The sequence below is a fragment of the Narcine bancroftii genome, chromosome 2 (assembly GCF_036971445.1).
Source record: "Narcine bancroftii isolate sNarBan1 chromosome 2, sNarBan1.hap1, whole genome shotgun sequence".
Lineage (NCBI taxonomy): Eukaryota > Metazoa > Chordata > Chondrichthyes > Torpediniformes > Narcinidae > Narcine > Narcine bancroftii.
In genome coordinates, this window is record NC_091470.1 from 24,418,457 (window position 1) to 24,440,456 (window position 22,000).

The window sequence follows — 22,000 nt, forward strand, 5'->3', positions numbered from 1 at the left end:
CCTGTTGCAGTGCTGCACGCCTAAATTTAGAAATAAAAAAATTTAAAATGTCCAATTATAGCTTTTTGCCTGCTTGACTGTGCTCCTCCCCCTACCCCTTCTTCCCTTCTCCCCCAGCCTTTTAATTCACATGCCTGCCTGCTATTTGCTCATACCTTGAAGAAAGACCCAGACCCAAAATGCTGGTTGTGAAGCGCTATCTGTTCAACAGGCTTTATTCCACACAAACTCCCACAGAGCTGGTTGTGAGAGTAGCTGTGCTGGCTCTGAGTCTGACCTCGAGGGGCCGGATGTAGCTTATATCCCAGAAGGTGATTGGCAGCCAACCGGGTGGGGCTTGGTCCATTCAGGTCAGCTGATTGACAGCTGGCCAGGTGTCGCCTTGTCCTCCAGTGTTCTTCCTGCAGGTACACAGCTTGCCCCTTGCTGTAGGCTAGTGGTGTATCACCACACTGGTTATATATCTTTATCGCCTCTAGCTGCTCCGTGACTTGCTGAGTTCCTCCAGCATTTAATTACAACCGTGTCTCACTTTCCGCTGAAGCACTTTACACCCCTCAGGACTCAAAACTGATTTCAGATTTATTGTCAGAGTATTTACGTGACATCACATACAACCCTGAGATTCTTTTTTCCTGTGGGTGAGACAGAATTACCATTTAAACAAATAACAGATAATGAATGTAAACAAATTTTAAAAAATCAATAAAGTGCACAAGTAAGAGACCTTAATTGAGTCCTTGATTGAGTTTGTCATGATGGTAGAGGGGTAAGCAGCTGTTCCTGAACCTGGTGGTGCGAGTCTTGAGGCACCGATACCTCTTTCCTGATGGCAGCAGCAAGAGCTTGCTGCTGCGTTCTTTGTAGGTGTTCTCGAGAGTGGGGAGGGTTTTGCCTGTGACGTCCTGGACTGTGTCCACTACCTTTTGCAGGGCTTTACACTCAGGGGCATTGGTGTCTTCATACCAGACTGTGATGCAGCCGGTCAGCACACTTTCCACCACACCTCGGTAGAAATTTGCCAGGGTTTCTGTTGTCATACCAAACCTCCACAAACTCCTGAGGAAGTAGAGGCGCTGACGTGCTTTCTTCATGATGCCATTAGTGTGTTGGGCCCAGGAAAGATCCCCCGAGACAGTAATTTACAAGAACTGAAATTTGCTCATCCTCTCCACCTCTGATCCCCCAATGTTTGTCTACCTCTGCCTTTCCCTTCCTGAAGTCAACAATCAGCTGCTTAGTGTTGGTAGCATTGAGTGCAAGGTTGGTGTTGGTGCACCAACAACTGACTTCAATGCTTTCAGATAACTGGCCATTTCTGATAGGTGGTCATTTCGATGAAAGGTTATTTCTTTCAGGGCATGCAGATTAGCAACTTGCATTGTAATCTAGTGCAGCTATTCTCAACGGTGGTGGTGGTGGTGGGGGCGGGGGGTGGTGTGGAGGAGGTGGGGAGGGGGTGGCACAATTCATTTAAGGGAGGGGAGCTATGGACTGAAAGCATAAAATATTTTTTATGTAGTTGGTATGACAGAGGTTCGGAAGAAACCGATTAAAGTTGACTGCTTCACAGGGAAGGCAGCCCATAAACTTTGAGCAGAGCTAGCTAGGGAGGCCATAGCCAAAGAAAGGTTGAGAATGGCTGGTCTAGTGCACGTGCACAATCACGAGTCTTACCACGCCAATCCTCTCATTGCTTTCATTCCCATCACCCATGGACCAAACAATCCTGCCGAGGAGTGGTGATTCTTCTAATCAAGGGTGCCGTGTTCTCTATCCACGTGGTGATCTGTCCCCTCTCGTGGCTGCAAACATAAACCATGGTCTGGATCAGGAGGAGATCTGACCATTTCCAGAGGGGGAAAAAAAATGGGATGAAAATCATGGGAACTCTTCATGGGAACCTGCCATGTGCAAGTTGGTAGCGACAACAATGTTTATACTTTGGATTGTAAGAACAATGAGGTAACTAACTAGTTAATGTGTTTTTTTTTTGGTAATGTTGGATTAGTTCCACATCTTCCAAAGAAGACATGGGAATGTTGACATCAAGCTTGAGGAGCAGGCCTGCTTTATGCCTTTTGCTGGAAGACGGTACCCCAACAGTGGATTGTACCCTCAGGTTGCACTCTCTGCTTGGCAGAGTGTCGTTCATTGCTCATGACCTTCTGACTTCCAGAGGGAAAGAAGACCACGGTTGCTAATACTATTCCCCTCTACTGCTTTGAGATTTTACATCCTGAGCTGCTAAATTTAAACCCCTAATTAATTTGAATGAAGTGCCCATTGTAAGCTCCCTTGTTGGACTCTTCTCAGTGCTCTGGCCTAACTAAGTGTTCTGCCAACATGTTTTGTGTTCACAATGTCTTCTTTGCAGTTAATATTTCTGTAGGAAACAAAAGTCTGATGCTTACTGGATAGACACTGTGGAGATGACAAAACCTCTGTTATTACAGTAAGGAAGAATCGAGTAAAGAAATGAAAGCTGTTCCCATTAGTGGATGGTTCAACAACAGGGTCACAGATTTAAAATTGGAGGAAAAGGATGTGAATAATTTTTTTGAGTTGAAGGAGAGTTGGCATCAGGAGGTCCTTGCCTGTAGAAGCAAGCAAAGCTTCGTAAGGTCATTGTAGGCTTTAAGTTGAATATTTTGCAGATGTAAGAGCTAATATCATTAATCTACTTGGCACTGATGTACGCTCCACCTCTCCCATCTTCAGTCCAATACCCTTTCATGTCTCCACCCCCCCCAGCTCCTTTGCCCCCCTTCACATCATAATATCATACCATTTTTACTTTGATCTCCTACCTTAAGTGTTGATTGATCACTTCTCCCCAATCGAGCTTTTCTAGTTTATCTACAAAACTGAAGTCAATCCTGGCATAATTTTTTTTGAGTTGAAGGAGAGTTGGCATTAGGAGGTCCTTGCCTGTAGAAGCAAGCAAAGCTTCGTAAGGTCATTGTAAGCTTTAAGTTGAATATTTTGCAGATGTAAGAGCTTAGGAATCAAACTAATATCATTAATCTACTTGGCACTGATGTACGCTCCACCTCTCCCATCTTCAGTCCAATACCCTTTCATGTCTCCACCCCCCCAGCTCCTTTGCCCCCCTTCACATCATAATATCATACCATTTTTACTTTAATCTCCTACCTTAAGTGTTGATTGATCACTTCTCCCCAATCTAGCTTTTCTAGTTTATCTACAAAACTGAAGTCAATCCTGGCATAATTTTGTGAAATCTCTTCTTCATCCTTTCCAAGGCTTTACATGTCACCTATAATGTGATCTCAGAACTGATGACAATACTCCAGCTGTGGCCAAGTCCAATGTTTGTTTAAGGTTCTTCATCACCTCCTTGCTCTTGTATTCCATGCTTCTACTTATGAAGTCCACCCACCCACATGGTTGTGACCACATCTTCAACCTAGCCTGCCATTTGTAATGAATTAAGCAGATATTCAGTTATGAATACTCACTTTATCCAAATTCACTTCCACGAAGAAACCATGTGTTTGCTTTTACAGAAGGATTTTCACTTTTACGATAAAGCGGCCGGCGGGGCTGTCAGCACATGACCGGCGGAGCTATCACAGGGTGGGGTTGCCAGCGCAGGGGCAGTGGGGTTGTCACAGGGTGGCCAGCGGGCTGTCACAGGGCAGCTGGCGGGGCTATCAGTGCACGCCTGATGGGGCTGACACAGGGTGGCTGGTGGGGCGGTTGCAGTGTGGCCAGCAGGGCTGTTAATGCGCAGCTGGTGGGGCTGTCACAGGGCAGCTGGCGGGCTGTCACAGGAAGGCTTGTGTGGCAGTCACTGGGTGACAGGCAGGGCTGTCAGTGCGCAGCCGGCGGGGTGGTCACAGGGTGGCCGGGTGGGGCACTCACAGGGTGACCGGATGGGGCACTCACAGGGTGGCCAGTGGGGCTGTCTAAACACTGTTTTCCTGATTCTGGTAAGTGAAATTATACTATGCACACATTATTTCTACTTTATATAGGCTGGGTATTTATCATATAATTCCTGCTTTTACTGTATATTAGTGTTACTTTAGGTTTAATGTGTTATTTGGTATGATTTAGTAGGTTATTTTTTTGGGTCTAGGAATGCGCAAAAGTTTTTTTTCCACAGAAATCAATAATAATCACTTCGCTTTATGCCATTTCAGCGTTCGAAAGGTTCCGTAGGAATGCTCTAGTTTAGTAAAGCAGGGTATACCTACATTACAAAATACTTCTGTCCCTGTAGACAATTTGTGCACACTAGTTTTTACACTGGCTCATACGAAACCTAACTCCTCTCAGATTTTAACTATTACATTTAATGTAATACCTATCCATCTATGTCAGGGATGGCCAAACTTCAGATGTTTGCGAACTGAAACCACGTGATCACAAGCCACACCCACTAACACTACCATTGCGAGTACTGCCTCGTACGGTTTCTGTCTCAGCCAACGTATTTCCGCGAGCCGCACATCATATGTCAAAGAGCCGCACTTGGCTCGTGAGCCACAGTTCAGCCACGCCTAGCCTATGTGGTCCAGCCTGTCCACATTTTCTTTAAGTCTATTATTAGTCTCCTCACATTTCATCTGTGAGTTTTATATTGAACGCAGTTTAGAAAAATGTGTCCTGACCACCCAAGGCGATGTCATCAATATAAGGTAGAAAGAATGGAGAGAAGATTTACTAGGATATTGCCTCAACTTCAGGAACTGAGTTACAGGGAAAGGTTAAACAGGTTAGGACTTTCTCCCTGGACCGTAGAAGAATGAGGGGAGATTTGATAGAGGTATTTAAATCATGAGGGGGTTTGACAGAATAAATGTAGGTGGGCTTTTTCCACTGAGGGTAGGTGAGATACAAACCAGAGGACATGAGTTAAGAGTGAAAGGAGAAAGTTTAGGGGGAACTTCTTCACACAGAGAGTGGTGGGAGTGTGGAATGTGCTGCTTGCTGAACTGGTGAATAAGGGCTCAATATTAACATTTAAGAAGGATTTGGTCAGGTACATGGATGGGAGGGGTATGGAGAGCTATGGACTGAGTGCAGTTCAGCGGGACTAGGCAAAAAAATGGTTTGGTACAGACTGGAAGGGGCCTGTTTCTGTGGTGTAATGTTCTCTGGCTCTAATATGATGGATGCACGAAAGCTTATCTAAGTCTCTTTGGAAACTGATCTTGAGATGAACAGTGGAAATTAACTTTTGCAAAACAGCTTACTGAAGATAAAGGAACGATGACGGGCAGTGGTTATGTTCAAGAGGCCACAAGATTTGGTTTAATTTAATTGTGGAGGAACCCGATGAAAGAATCTACCACACGCCTTTTCTCTAACGAGATCATTCAAGATCCAGACAGTTCACAGCAAGGAGAAATTAAATAATTTACTAATTGAACTCTGAACTTGGTGAACAATCCATGTAATAAGACACCAACCTCCAGGCATCACTTCTTTCAGATTCAATATACATGTCACTTCCAGAACAAAAAAAAGCACAATAAGCTTCCAAGCCGGTTAAAACAGCTCGGAGGAATAAGTCAATGTATTCTTCCCTTCCCCTGGGCCTTGTAACCTGTTCGAGCTGCACAATTTACAGAAGATAATATATAAACTCTATTGTGAGTTGAGGTTTAGCCGAAATGTCTCAAAAGGAGCAGCTGGATTAACATGCTGAGACAAAACATTTGCCCTTAAAAGATTCTATTCAGGTCAGTTGTAAAAGACATGAAAGGAAGCCTGCCTTGATATAGCTGACTTTCCAGTGCCGCATTAACCTAGTAGCAAAAACAGCATATGCTACGGGCCCCATATTTTCAAGGGCCCCGTGTTAAATGCTTGCAAGCTATCAATTCAATTAGGAGGATATGCTGCGCCCAGTCTGAAGTGGTCCGCTAAATGGGCGACCAGGATTGCATCATCAAAAGTTTGAATGAAGGAGGGGGGGAGGGAGTGGCGAATAGGAGGCAGACAGGCTCCCAGATGGGGCAATAGTGAGGACACTGGCGGCAGATGGAGGAGTCCACAGCAGGCACTGGCATCTGTGCAGAGGGCATGTCATATGTCCAATGAAAGTAGACTTTGGGTGCAGGGACGGTAATATAGATCAGTAGCATCTGTTGCCTTGAGAATAAATGCCATAGTCACGGTGGCCGCGGAGAGTGTTACCCATCAACAGCTGGGGCCCAGAGCAAGGTAAGTACCACAACGCTGTCGGAATCGGTCCGCAGTCACATCCTGGATTGGGTGCCTTCACTATGGGCGGGGATGGTGGTGGTCTCCATGATCCCTCGGGAGCCATGCGCCACCCCACTTAGTGTTTACCGCGTTGCTGTAAAATGGCGGGTGATTCTACCTGGGGCTCATCAGCCCAGTTGGAGGCCCGACTCAGAGCCGCAATCTCTCTGTATTACTGGCCATTGCTTACAACCGGAAGCTGCGGATCGGAGCGCAGGGGTGGTGTGTTACAATGGGGGAGAGGGTATGGGGAGCAGCCTGCCCTGCCACCATGTTGTTTGCACCAGAACCTGGTGGCCAACTACTTCCAGGGCAGAGAACCAAGTTAGCTCACACTAGAGGGGCAGGTGACATTTCGGGTCGACACGCTCAACCAGGACATCAGAATTCTTCTCCTCCTCCTCCACACTTTATTCTATTCATTGAAGGGTGGGGGGGGGCAAGGTCAGGGGGGCCTTACTAAAGCTCAGCCTAGGGTGGTAGTTAAATCCGCCACTGAACACTGCACTGGAGTGGGACAAAAAAACAGGAAAAGCTGACTCAGAAAAAAGGAAAAACACACCAGACACATGCTATCTTTAATACATGAAAAACAACACCATTGTGGTACAAATTTGAGATTTTCTTTGATGTTACCCATCGCCATTCTACAGAGGATGTACTGAGAGCATCCTGTGCAACTGCATCACCCCCTGGTTTGGAAGCTGTACTCCCTCGGACCGCAAGACCCTACAGAGGATAGTGAAGTCAGCGGAAAAGATCAGCGCGGGCTCTCTTCCTACCCTGAAGGACACTGACAACACTCGAAGCAGGTGAAAGGCAATAAACATTGTGAAGGGCTCCACACACCCCTCAAGTAAATTGTTCACCTTTCTGCCATCTGGTAGGAGGAGAAGGGCCCAAACGTCCAGATTAGGCAACAGGTTTTTTCCCCCAGGCCATCAGACTCCTGAATTTCCCGAACATATGTGCATAGAGTACGTTGGTATTGGGGACTCTTACAGTATATGTCTTCAATGTGTTTAACTTCTATCTTATATTTATGCAAATATGTTCTGTCATTCGGGAGAAATGCTACCTCGTCTTTACCGTGCGAGTATGAACGATAAATGAAGGTGTCGACTTGATGTTTGTGAATCAAATTGCAAACATTGGGTAGTCACCACACTCAGTGTGCATCATTCACCCTCTAACCAATCTTTTCGTGCTTGTAGCCATGACACTATTCTAAGCAATACACATGGCCTAACCTTCCCATATTTAGAATTTCTCCTGTTTTGACAGCACCATTCCAGTATGTTTCTTCACCTCCCTACCGGGAACTGTGGTACAAGTCCGCTCCTGGAATTTTGGAGCTGGATTCTCCTGACATTTCACAGAACCTTCCTCCTCCTGCTCTCTTCTGAAATTCTTCAGATATGATAAGCCGAGGGTTCTCATCAGGGTAGAATTGGTTCCTCTCTGGGGAGCTGTTGGAACACTGAGTCACTGTTTAGAAATAAGGGGTGCCCTAGTTAAGGCAAGAGGATGTTATTTATTTTCTCTCTCTGAGGCCTGTGAGTCTTTGGAACTGTCTTTCTCAAAGGGCATGTGGAAATAGAGGCTTTGAATATTCTTCAAGTCAGAAGTAAGTAGGTTCTTGAGCCTTAAAGAGTGAAAGGTTTGTGTGGTTAGATAGGAATTTGGAGCTGAGACTATCAGATCTGCCGCGACGTTATTAAAAGACGGGCAAGGATCGAAAAGCTTAGTGGACTACTCTTGTTCCTAACGGCTATGTATGTTGTTCTCTATAAACCTACACACCCCAGCCTGAACTACTACGATTTAAATCCCAATTTCAGTTCAGTTTACCCTTCTCCATGATCAACTCTTATACTCCTTTTCATGGATCCCCGTCATAATTTAGCTTTCTATATTTCCCTAGGGCATAGAAGGCAGTTAACTTGAGTCCATGTCAGTCTCATCCCACCACTATTGTTTCCCTGTAACTTACTCTGCCCCAATTCCCATCTGTTCAGCCGTTCACTAGGGGCATTGTCCAGTGGTTAATAAACCTGTCGGCCTGGAAAGACAATCATTAGGCAACTTTTTGGCATAAGAGAGTTGTCTGATCACAAGTGACAAATAAGTTGGATTTGTATTTTAGAAGAATGCGGGGTAATCTCAGTGAACTATGCAAGATGTTCAGGTGGGGGGAGGGGGTGGTGGTGGTGTAGATGCTGTGACCTTTCCACCATGGAATGTGACAAGATACGGCTCTCATTTAAAATGGAGATTTGTGGGAATTGATGTTGAATCTCTGGAATTCACTACCGAGGAGGATAGTGGGTCCTTGACCATTGATGGCGTTTAAAGAAGTAGAACGATTTTTTTTAAAGATTGAAGAATTTAGTGCAATGTTGAACTGGCAAGAAAAGAAGAGTTGAACTATTATGTGAAAGAATACGTTTTATGAATATGCCTAACAAAGGGTTAATGGATCAGGTAGCTTCTTGTGCAGTGGTGTTAACATCTGTGCCATGGTAAGATGGTAGCTGACTTCACGAGAGTGTCAATGCCCCTTGGGTTCAATTTCCTAGAACATTTGTAGATGTTACAGTGTAACATTATCATGATAAATACAAAATGCAGGTGAGTGAAATCCGTGTGAAACTTGTAAGGGTCTCATAGGGACCCCTGCCCAAATTGTGTATAAATGTATGATGGGCACTCCAATGCTCTGAGTGCATGTGAGGCTCAGTGTAGAGAACGAGTCAATGAACTCTTTCTTAAATCCCTGCACTCCCGCTAGCTGAAGCTGTTGTACGCTTAATTCATTCTGCTGTGTTTTCAGCTGTTTGTTTTCTTACATCGTGGGCTGAATTTAACAATGAAGCAAGCCAGCCATTATCATAGAACATAGAACAGTACAGCACAGTAATGGCCCTTCCTATATAAACCAATTCCACCATCAATCTAGCCCAGTAGTTCCCAACCTTTTCCTTTCCACTCACATACCATTTTAAGTATTCCCTATGCCATAGGTTGGTTTTCGTGCAGTTGGATAATCATGTTGAGGAACTTTGGGGGACATCCGATGCGCTCTAGTATTTGCCAAAGCCCTTTCCTGCTCACGGTGTCGAAGGCTTTGGTGAGGTCAACAAAGGTGATGTAGAGTCCTTTGTTTTGTTCTCTGCACTTTTCTTGGAGCTGTCTGAGGGCAAAGACCATGTCAGTGGTTCCTCTGTTTGCGCGAAAGCCGCACTGTGATTCTGGGAGAATATTCTCGGCGACACTAGGTATTATTCTATTTAGTAGAATCCTAGCGAAGATTTTGCCTGCAATGGAGAGCAACGTGATTCCCCTGTAGTTTGAGCAGTCTGATTTCTCGCCTTTGTTTTTGTACAGGGTGATGATGGTGGCATCACGAAGATCCTGAGGCAGTTTACCTTGGTCCCAACAAAGCTTGAAAAACTCATGCAGTTTGGCATGCAGAGTTTTGCCGCCAGCCTTGTCGGGTCAGATACAGCAATGAGCTCTCTGAACCCTTCTCCATTAACAATGGCGTGAAGCAAGGCTGTGTTCTCGCACCAACCCTCTTTTCAATCTTCTTCAGCATGATGCTGAACCAAGCCATGAAAGACCCCAACAATGAAGACGCTGTTTACATCCGGTACCGCACGGATGGCAGTCTCTTCAATCTGAGGCGCCTGCAAGCTCACACCAAGACACAAGAGAAACTTGTCCGTGAACTTCTCTTTGCAGATGATGCCGCTTTAGTTGCCCATTCAGAGCCAGCTCTTCAGCGCTTGACGTCCTGCTTTGCGGAAACTGCCAAAATGTTTGGCCTGGAAGTCAGCCTGAAGAAAACTGAGGTCCTCCATCAGCCAGCTCCCCACCATGACTACCAGCCCCCCCACATCTCCATCGGGCACACAAAACTCAAAACGGTCAACCAGTTTACCTATCTCGGCTGCACCATTTCATCAGATGCAAGGATCGACAATGAGATAGACAACAGACTCGCCAAGGCAAATAGCGCCTTTGGAAGACTACACAAAAGAGTCTGGAAAAACAACCAACTGAAAAACCTCACAAAGATAAGCGTATACAGAGCCGTTGTCATACCCACACTCCTGTTCGGCTCCGAATCATGGGTCCTCTACCGGCACCACCTACGGCTCCTAGAACGCTTCCACCAGCGTTGTCTCCGCTCCATCCTCAACATCCATTGGAGCGCTTACACCCCTAACGTCGAAGTACTCGAGATGGCAGAGGTCGACAGCATCGAGTCCACGCTGCTGAAGATCCAGCTGCGCTGGATGGGTCACGTCTCCAGAATGGAGGACCATCGCCTTCCCAAGATCGTGTTATATGGCGAGCTCTCCACTGGCCACCTTGACAGAGGTGCACCAAAGAAAAGGTACAAGGACTGCCTAAAGAAATCTCTTGGTGCCTGCCACATTGACCACCGCCAGTGGGCTGATACCGCCTCAAACCGTGCATCTTGGCGCCTCACAGTTTGGTGGGCAGCAACCTCCTTTGAAGAAGACCGCAGAGCCCACCTCACTGACAAAAGGCAAAGGAGGAAAAACCCAACACCCAACCCCAACCAACCAATTTTCCCTTGCAACCGCTGCAATCGTGTCTGCCTGTCCCGCATCGGACTTGTCAGCCACAAACGAGCCTGCAGCTGACGTGGACTTTTTACCCCCTCCATAAATCTTCGTCCGCGAAGCCAAGCCAAAGAAAAGAAGAAAGATGCCATAGGTGCTCTGTGATTAGTAAGGGATTGCTTAAAGTGGTATGTGAGTGAGAAGAAAAAGTTTGAAAACCAGTGTTTTAATTGTCCCTAATTGACTCGTTATGTGCATGGTTTCAGAGCTCCAAAGGAAATGGGCCATTGACAATTTTTCTCAAGCAAAATATTTCAGTAACATTTGGGTCTAGAGCAGTGATTCTCAACCTTCCCTTCGCACTCACATCCCACCTCAAGCAATCCCTTACAATTCACAGAGCACCGATGGCAGAGGGATTACTTAAAGTTGGATGTGAGTGGAAAGAAAAAGGTTGAGAACCACTGATCTAGCCCTTCTCAACCATCTATTTTTCTTATATCCATGTGCCTATCTTAAGTCTTTTAAATGTCCCCATAGTACCAGCCTCCATCACCACTCCTGGCAATATATCCAAGACACCCACTCGATGTAAAAAAAATCTTTCCTCTGCCATCTCCCCTAAACTTTTCTCTGCTCACCTTAAATTGATATCCTCTGGTATTGGCTGTTCCTGCCCTGGGAAAAGTGTGCTGGCTGTCCACTCTATCTACAACCCTCATAATCTTATATGCCTCTAATCATATTGAATTATAGGATAGGGTGGTCTATTCCCATTCAGGAAGGACATACAAACTCCCAAAAAGAAGCAGCACCAGGGGTCAGAGCTGTCCCTGGATTACTCGAGCTGTGAGCTGTTTAAGAACTGGAATTCTTAGCCTCATCCCATGCAGTTTTGGTCACCGAACTACAGGAAAGATATCAATAAGATAGAAAGAGTGCAGATAAGATTTGCTAGGATGCTGCCCGGACTTCAGGAACTGAGTTACTGGGAAAGGTTAAACGGGTTAGGACTTTATTCCCTGTAGTGTAGAAGAATGAGGGTGGGGGGGGGGGGGCGGATTTGATATTTAAAATTATGAGGGGGATAAACAGTCAACATAGGTGGGGTAGGGTTTTTCCACTGAGGTTAGGTGGGATATATGGGTTAAGGGTGAAAGGGGGAACTTCACACAGAGAGTGGTGGGAGTGTGGAACAAGCTGCCAGCTGAAGTAGTGAAAGCAGGCTCAATTTTAACATTTAAGAGGAATTTGGGCAGGTACATGGATGAGAAAGGTATGGAGGGCTATGGATTGAGTGCAGGTGAGAAAACTAATTCGGCACAGACTGGAAAGGCCAAAGGGGCCTGTCTGTTCTCTGGCTTTGTGGTTCTATCCATTGACATCCTTGCATTCTCCTATTCATTTTCAACCTGTTCTTATCCCTTTAATAAAAAAAATCTCCATCCCAAGTCACTTACAACTTGACTTTCCAAAGTGATCTCAGTATAGAACGTCGGAACAGCATTTCGGACAAAACTTAACAGTGGGTGATCTAAACATATTAGTAGACCATGACCTACTGAGTTTCTCCAGCAGATTTGTGCTTTGCTCTCAACCCCAACATCTGCAGACTTTCTTATTTAAACAAGGTCAAGTGGTCATTTTTAAGCGGTGTTTCAGAGGTGGGTGGAAAGCTAGTGGTGGAAAATTGTAGGGCAGGTGTTCCAGACCTTTGGGCCCACAATGTTGCCAGTGGTGGTGAAGATGTACAAGAAACCAGAACTGGAGGAGAAAATACAAAGTACAAAGCTAGCCTCTGGCCATGGTGCTTCTGCTGCTGTTAATCTGCAGTACAAGCACAGCCCCAGTTTGACCAGCTATACTCTTGTCATGGTCAACTTTGCGCTGTCAAACTAACATCAAACCAGGAATCTCCACTCCTCTGAACATTTATTCTCCTTCCTTTCTTTTCTCTCTGGACCCAATGCACGGATGTCAGCATGAAGAAAGCCTCTCGACCTTCTCAGGAGTTTGCAGACATTTGTTATGACATTGAAAAACTTCTTCAGATGTGTAGTGGAAAGTGAGCTGATAGGTTAAATCATGGGCAGGTATGGGAGCACCAGTACATCTGAGCGGAAAGCCCTGCAAAAGGTCATGAGCACAGCCCCATACAGGGTACTCCCTGACTTGCAACTTGCGTCCATCCACACATACGACTGAATTTTTTTTTTAAATATAAAATTTACACAGTTTATGTTGTATGTTGTATCCTCAACCGATGGTCAGAACACTTCCAATTTCTTTTCAGTGCCAACCGCTCAGTCCAAGATTCCGCCCTGCTCCAGCTCCCTCAACAGCCCCTAAGGCTAGAGCTGGATGAGGTCCTCACCCAGGATGAGACATATAAGGCAATCGAACAACTGAAAAGTGGCAAAGCAGCAGGTATGGATGGAATCCCCCCAGAGGTCTGGAAGGCTGGCGGCAAAACTCTGCATGCCAAACTGCATGAGTTTTTCAAGCTTTGTTGGGACCAAGGAAAACTGCCTCAGGACCTTCGTGATGCCATCATCATCACCCTGTACAAAAACAAAGGCAAGAAATCAGACTGCTCAAACTACAGGGGAATCACACTGCTCTCCATTGCAGGCAAAATCTTCGCTAGGATTCTCCTAAATAGAATAATACCTAGTGTCACCGAGAATATTCTCCCAGAATCACAGTGCGGCTTTCGCGCAAACCGAGGAACTACTGACATGGTCTTTGCCCTCAGACAGCTCCAAGAAAAGTGCAGAGAACAAAACAAAGGACTCTACATCACCTTTGTTGACCTCACCAAAGCCTTCGACACCGTGAGCAGGAAAGGGCTTTGGCAAATACTAGAGCGCATCGGATGGCCCCCAAAGTTCCTCAACATGATTATCCAACTGCACGAAAACCAACAAGGTCGGGACAGATACAGCAATGAGCTCTCTGAACCCTTCTCCATTAACAATGGCATGAAGCAAGGCTGTGTTCTCGCACCAACCCTCTTTTCAATCTTCTTCAGCATGATGCTGAACCAAGCCATGAAAGACCTCAACAATGAAGACGCTGTTTACATCCGGTACCGCACGGATGGCAGTCTCTTCAATCTGAGGCGCCTGCAAGCTCACACCAAGACACAAGAGAAACTTGTCTTTGCAGACGATGCCGCTTTAGTTGCCCATTCAGAGCCAGCTCTTCAGCGCTTGACGTCCTGCTTTGCGGAAACTGCCAAAATGTTTGGCCTGGAAGTCAGCCTGAAGAAAACTGAGGTCCTCCATCAGCCAGCTCCCCACCATGACTACCAGCCCCCCCACATCTCCATCGGGCACACAAAACTCAAAACGGTCAACCAGTTTACCTATCTCGGCTGCACCATTTCATCAGATGCAAGGATCGACAATGAGATTGACAACAGAATCGCCAAGGCAAATAGCGCCTTTGGAAGACTACACAAAAGAGTCTGGAAAAACAACCAACTGAAAAACCTCACAAAGATAAGCATATATAGAGCCGTTGTCATACCCACACTCCTGTTCGGCTCCGAATCATGGGTCCTCTACCGGCATCACTTACGGCTCCTAGAACGCTTCCACCAGCGTTGTCTCCGCTCCATCCTCAACATCCATTGGAGCGCTTTCATCCCTAACGTCGAAGTACTCGAGATGGCAGAGGTCGACAGCATCGAGTCCACGCTGCTGAAGATCCAGCTGCGCTGGGTGGGTCACGTCTCCAGAATGGAGGACCATCGCCTTCCCAAGATCATGTTATATGGCGAGCTCTCCACTGGCCACCGTGACAGAGGTGCACCAAAGAAAAGGTACAAGGACTGCCTAAAAGAAATCTCTTGGTGCCTGCCACATTGACCACCGCCAGTGGGCTGATATCGCCTCAAACCGTGCATCTTGGCACCTCACAGTTTGGCGGGCAGCAACCTCCTTTGAAGAAGACTGCAGAGCCCACCTCACTGACAAAAGGCAAAGGAGGAAAAACCCAACACCCAACCCCAACCAACCAATTTTCCCCTGCAGCTGCGTCTGCCTGTCCCGCATTTGACTTGTCAGCCACAAACGAGCCTGCAGCTGACGTGGACTTTTACCCCCTCCATAAATCTTCGTCTGCGAAGCCAAGCCAAAGAAAGAACAGAGATACAGAGCATGTAAGAACCAAAATGAGCATACTTACCTTGTTAGCCATCTTAATTCCTGTGCGCATGCGCGAGTCTGCAGTTGGCGCAGGCGCGGCGAGTTTGCGTATTGAAGTTCGGTTGGTGCATGCGCGAGAGTTAAGGCCGTGAATTCAGTATCGTCAAGGCCCTTAAGTAGAAAATCTGCCAGGCCTCCAAGAAAAAATATTCTCTGGGTTGTACATGTTCTGACACTAAATCTGAACTTTGTTCTTTGAATATTGAACAATACTGCCGACACCATTCTCCCAATGGAAAACCATCTGACTGAAATTTTTGGAAAAGCCTGCACTTGTTAAGAAACCTAAAACAAAAAGCTGGAAACATTCACAAGGTCAGGCAGCGTGTACTGAAATAGAAACGGTCAACATTTTGGGCCATGTTCTCTTTTCCTTCAACAACTATCTGTCCAGTTCTCATTCCCCTGCTGTGCATTTGGTGAACCTATCAAATGATGTTTTGTTTGTGAAAGGGTGTGGTATCGAATGGTAATTGGAACAGAAAGAGGGCAATCAGTACATCGAAAAACACAGCTGATGCTGGAACTGTGAGCAAATACTGAACTGCATAAGAACTTGAGCCTTGTGGCATCTACACCTCTTTCCCGATAGCAGCAGCAAGTTCAGAGCATGTCTTGGGTGGTGTGGAAACTTTGATGATTGTGGTGGGATCTCAAAGATCGAGATCATGTAGCACTTAGACATAATAGATCAAGATAAAACTATTTCCTTTGGTGGAAAGGTCATAGAATGAAAATGTATCATCAAAGAATCCCACGTGACGTTAGGAAAAAAAATTTCTTTGTCCCGTATGTAACTCAGACTTTGAGCTTACTGCAAGAAGGCAGAATCACTGATGGTGTTCAAAAGGGAGCTGGATAAATAAATGAAAGGCAAGAATTTACAAAGCCATGGCTATAGGGCAGCAGAATGGGACTTTTTTAAAAATATCAAGCTGGTCTCAAAATGGACTCTTGCAGAAATCCTGGCAAATTTCGACAGGGGTGTGTTAGGAAGTGTGCTGACCGGTTGCATCATGGTCTGGTATGGAAACTCCCAATACCCCTGAGCGTAAAACCCTCCTAAAGGTAGTGGACATAGCCCAGGACATCACAGGCAAAACCCTCCCCATTATTAAGCACATCTACAGGGAGCGCAGCTGTTGGAGAGCAGCAGCGATCATCAAGGATCCACCCCACCCAGCACACACTCTGTTCTCACTGCTGCCATCAGGAAAGAAGTATATGATCCACAAGAACAGCTGCTATCCTTCCATCATCAAACTCCTCAATGACAAACTCAGAGACTCATTTAAGGACTCTTATTTATGCCCTTTATTTATTTTCTTTTTGTTCTCCCTGTTTTGCAGGGTTTGTTTACAATTCCTTGTTTGTTTACATGTTTTACGCTGTGCACAGTTTATTTTTTGCACTACCCATTAGTGGTAATTCTGCCATGGCCGCAGGTAAAATGGATTCTATGTACACTGACAATAAATCTAAAATTTGAACTCTTTACGTTGTATTTTTGTTATCCTGTGATTTACAAATGGATGCATTTGGATTATAGTTAGCTCGAGGCATCAAAAAATATGTCTGGAAATCTCAGAGTATATTTGAATGATGTGCACTTTCAATATGTCTCACCCTTTACCCCTTCTCGTATGTATAGGCCCAATTTTTTCTCTATTTTCCCCTCTCATATTTTCCCATTTCATCTCTTTCTCCTCTCCTTGTCTGTTTCATCTCTGACCATTCACACTTTACTTGTCTTGAACTGTTCCTCTTGTCCCTCCTTCCTCCATTCCCTCATATCCATCACCCCTCTTCCTTTCTCTGCCCATCCTTTTTCAGTTCCTTCTCTCCTTCTACCAGCTCCCCATTCCCTTTTCTATCCCTTCTTCTGCCTCTTCCCTGAGACTTAATGCCAGACCCCTATCCTCCCCCATTTACCCTGTTATAAGGCAGCGTGTCCTCATCGTCTTGTGTTCTTTAAACAGGGTCCTCCTCGGTTGGTGACAGGAGATCCCAACAATCCAGCGCTGCCACCTGCGTTCATCCCTAGTGCCCAAAAGCCTGAAGCTGTAGTGCATGCAATGAAGGTAAAAAACCAGGAGACATTCGTTACAAGGAACGATGTGTTTATTTATCGGGCCCCAAACTATCTGGTTTTGACACCGATCGCCCAGTAAAAATGCCAGAGACTTCCATTCATTCAGCCTGAGTGGTTTCTTGTTCCTGGAGAAAGTTGCTGCATGGCCTCCTCCTCACCCCCACCACCTTTCCTCTACTCTATTCTCCTGCCCCTTCTATTCCTCTTTCTGAAGTAAAGCCCCAAAGTCTGCAGGAACTGTGATTGAGGTGAAAACACAGTGCTGGAGAAACGTGGCAGGTTAAACAGTGTACTTTATTTAGCAAAGATAAGGATATATAAACCAATGATTCAGGCTTGAGACCTTCATCCAGGTATGAGCAAAAAGTGTGCTCGCTTCGGCAGCGCATGCACTAAAATTGGAACGATACAGAGGAGATTAGAGTGGCCCCTGCGCAAGGAAGGTATGGGCAAAAATTTTGATAAAGGGCTCCATCCCGAAATGTTGGTTATGTATCTTTATCTTTGCTATATTAAGTAAAACAGCTTGATCTGCTGAATTTCCCCAGCACTGTGTTTTGACTTTTGTTCCTTGTCTCCACTTCCCATGTCCCAATCCGTTATCTCCACCACCTGTCACTGACCTCTCCTCCTTCTCCAGGTCCAGTGTTCTCGTCCCGTTGCATCAGCTGAGGTGATCGGTGAGTGCGTAATATGTCCACTCCAACAACCCACTTCAGTCTTCCTTCACCATGAACTTCAAATAAGAGCCAATGGGGTTTCGGCCTTCCCTCACTGTATTCCTTTTCTCATGCCTGTCCGGTTCTGCCTATGTTTCCCACTTTCCTTCAACCTGCTCTTTGCTCCGATAGATTTATAGCAGCTCACTATGGGAACTGCAGCCCCTGACGTCCAACTCTTCCTCCAGATACATTTAGAACACCTCACTAGGGACTTGTAACCACAAGGCCTCAGGAACAGAAAATAGGCTATTCAGCCCATTGAGCTCATGATTACGCTGATCCATTTTCCCACTCAGTCCCACTGTCTGGCCTTCTCTACATAACCTTTGATGCCCTGGTTAATCAAGAACCTATTAATCTCTGCCTTAAATGCACCCAATGACCCAGTCTCCACAACCACCAGTGGCAACAAATTCAACAGATTCATCACCCTCTGGCTGAAGAAATTCCTCTGCATCTCTGTTCTAAATCCTGAAGTTGTGCCCTCTTGACCTATACTCTCCCAACATGGGAAACAACCTTTCTACAACTAGTCTATCCATGCCTTTCGACATACAAAATGTTTCATTGAGATCCCCCTTCATTCTTCTTAATTCCAAGAGCTGTCAAATGCTCCTCAACCCATGATGTCTTACTCTTCTCCCAGATAGATTTAGAACAGCACAATAGGGACCTGCAACCCATAATGCCCATGCCAAACACGAACTCTATCCCTTCTGCCTGCATGTTCTGCCTGCTCCTACATGTTCTTTCAATTGACGTCAGTCTTGGTGCATCAGTTGGTTTAAAGATGGGACACTTATGCTCTATATTTCTAAATTTTTCAAACAGGCTCCATTACTTTAAATGTAAATGGGAAAAAAAACTGTAGATGCTGGAAATCCGAAACCTCATTTCTGATGTCGGCTAAAAGATCTGACACATTGATAGCTTTTGTTTCCAATAACTCCCAGCACTTTGTCCCCTGAACCTTTTATGCTCCTGGCTTTTACCATTTTGCAGTCGTAGTATTTCTGGAGCTCATCGGCTTATTTTCATCCATTGTGTTTGGGGTGTTGTAGGTTTGATGCTCCAGTTCCTTCCTTCCCCCACTCCCAATACTGTGACAAATAATTGAAGCAGAGATTTTGTCAGGATTTAACAAGCCTACTCTTTTACACTGACAACATGAATCAGTTGTTTTGTTTTATTTCATTATCTTTATGCGTTTCTGGGATTTTGTCAGGCAACGCTTTGATAAGCATGTTTACAATGAGGCCCATTTGGTAATCAATGGGGTTTGCTGAGCTGGCCCAGAGATTAATCAGCCTGGTACTCTCAACATGGATTTGATAAATAATATCTTTGTAGGTAATTCCTCTTAAACAACCTTTTGCACATCCGATAGACCCACATTTGCCAATTCATGCAGTCTATCGGAAAGGTCCAGTTCAGTTATTTTTTTCTCTTGTGAGATAAAGTCAGTGCTTTTTTTAAGTGAATTCCAGAAGTATGGGATTTCTTTTTCAGGAAAACTCCAAATTGTTCACCTTGTTGCTGCAGTTTTTCCAGGCAGATGTTAATTTCTCTTTACAAGAAATGCAAAAAGTCACCATTTGAAATCTGGCAGGTTTGGCAGGATGCAAGTTATTAAAAATTTCCCACGAACCAAGTAAATTCTAAGATTGGGCAGGACAGTGGCGTAGCTCAGGGCAGAACGTGGACACATTCAGTAGAGCTGCAATCTAAACAGTGTCATCAATCCAAGTTCAATCCTGAAACTCCGTGGTTGTATGTTCGGCTGTAACTATGAGTTTCTTCCGGGTGCTCTGATTTTCTCCCAAAGGCAAGGTTAAAGTAAGGTTACAGCTCTATAAATTTACAAAGAGACCCCGCTTAGAGTATTGTGGTCTGTTCTGGTCACCTCATTACAGGATGGATGTGGAAGCTACGGAGAGGGTGCAGAGGAGATTCACCAGGATGTTGCCTGGATTGGAAAATATGTCTTATACGGCAAGGCTAGCAGAGCGAGGGCTTTTCACTTTGGAGTAAAGAAGGATGAGAGGTGAATTGTTAGAAGTCTTTAAGATTATGAGAGGCGTAGATAAAGTAGTCAGCCAGCACCTTTTTTCCAGGGCGAGTGTAGCAAAACCGACAAACTTCTGCAGAAAGAGAAGGGTGGAGAGCTTAAATTTAAATTTTTAGACACCACGGTTAACAGGCCCATCTGGCCCATGAGCCCAAGCTGCCCAATTACATCCAATTGAGTTACAACCCCCGGTCCGTTTTGAAGGATGGGAGGAAACCCACGCAGACAAGAGGAGAACATACAAACTCCTTTCAGACAGCGCTGGATTTGAACCTAAGTCACTGGCATTGTTACAGAGTTGCGGAAACCGCTAAGCAAATCCTGCTGTCTTAGTTTAGGGTGAAGTTTTTTTTACACACAGAGTTGTGGGTGCCTGGAATGCATTGCCAGGGGTGGTGATAGAGGCTGGAACAATAGAGACATTTACGTAAGAGATGCTTAGATTAGATGAAAGAAAAATGGAGTAGGGACGGTTTAGATTTTTGTTAAGTTTTTATTTTGGTATATACAGGTCTGCCTAACATTGTGGGCTGAAGAAGTTGATGAGGTTAAATGGCCATAGCAAACTGCCCCTGGTGTGTGGGTGAATGGTGGAAGATTCCGAATGTTGAATGGAAATTCAAAAACTGGTTGCAATGAAAAAATAATTGGGGGGAAAAATCAGAATGCAGGATTAGGCCACATGGCACTTCAAGCCTCCCCCACCTTTCAACATGATGTTTCAAAAATGTCTCTCTTTCAATGCCTCCAAGAATCTATCTTCCACAATGAGCTATCATTCTGAGAGTGGAAAATTCCAGCGGCTCCACACTCTCTGCAAGTAGAAATTCCTGCACATTTTAGTTATCACCTCCTCATATAACAATTACAGCACGGAAACAGGCCAATGTGGCCCTTCTAGTCTGCACTAATCCAAGTACCCTCCTCTAATCCCACTTACCAGCACTCTGCCCATATCCCTCCATCCCCCTCCCATCCATATACTTGTCCTACTCTTTATTAAATGACAAAAGTGACCCTGCCTCCACCACCTTTCCCGGCAGCCCATTCCACACAGTTCCCCCTCATGTTACTCCTAAACCTTTGCCCGTCAACTCTCAACCCATGACCTCTTGTATCCCCCTCTCCTACTCTCAATGAGAAAAGCTTTTCCACATCAACTCTGTCTATCCCTCTCATTCTTGCAACTGTGTCCCTGTCTGTGAGCTTCTCCCTCTAGAACATTTCTGAAATGTTGCACAGTTACACTGAAATTCTACACTCTCACTCCTCCTTAAATTTCGAGCGTATCAATAAGATTACCCGTCGTTCTTGTAACTCCCAAAGAAACCGGATATAATTCCTTTAGCCGCTTACTCTGTCAGCCCTCATTGGCTGATGGGTTAAATGACGTCCCCTTTTTGTCATTAGAAAATAAGAAATTTTAGGGCATTTTATATACTTTTGAAGATCAGGTGTGTTGTCATATGAAAAAATACATCCAGAATTTTACCATGGACTTGAAGTGGGAATCTGAGACACTTGGTTGAAAATATGGAATGAAAATTGTGTCAGGAACCATCTGAGAGAAATCCACAACCCCTTGAATCTATTATCTCCTCCTTCCTTATAAACAGTTAACCTGGTATCAAGTGGGGATCCTATTCCCACCAACTTAGTGCTCAAGGGTCATCATGCCACTGATACAGTAATCTGAACAAGCATGAACTCTGCTTGAGAACGAAGGCCATGTTTTATTTTTCCGTAGCAGTTTATTTTTAATAAATGCATTTTTGCATCTCGTCGTTTAGGTCCTGGAAGTCCATGACAACCTGGATAGGCCGCTGCCAGAAGATTGTGACCATGACAACCTGAGTGAGAAGGAGAAGGCCATAGTTCGCGAAATGTGCAACGTAAGGACTCTGTTGTATAAGTAACTGGGCAACACACCATATCGGATTATCAGTTAACAGCCACTCATGTTGTCCTTAATATTTGTCCAGCAACAGAAAGCCAAACTGCAAGGTTATAGTTGAGCCATTGGGTTTTACAGCTTGAAAAGTGGCCCTTCAGCCCATCTAGCCCATCATGTC

The 22,000-nt window shown here is 45.2% G+C and overlaps 1 protein-coding gene and 1 pseudogene across 5 annotated transcripts in view; both read left to right on the plus strand.

Moving 5' to 3' along the window:
- ccdc85ca (coiled-coil domain containing 85C, a) overlaps positions 1-22,000 on the plus strand; it is a 253,447-nt gene that overhangs the window by 226,659 nt on the left and 4,788 nt on the right. For 4 of the 5 annotated variants that reach the window (XM_069916130.1, XM_069916129.1, XM_069916133.1 and 1 more), the window contains 2 exons: positions 17,026-17,127; positions 21,719-21,820. In XM_069916130.1, the coding sequence (XP_069772231.1) occupies positions 17,026-17,127; positions 21,719-21,820 (204 nt within the window). The remainder of the gene's footprint in view (positions 1-17,025; positions 17,128-21,718; positions 21,821-22,000) is intronic. The other variant, XM_069916132.1, reaches the window with a different exon arrangement.
- LOC138755996 (U6 spliceosomal RNA) lies at positions 17,507-17,598 on the plus strand (annotated as a pseudogene).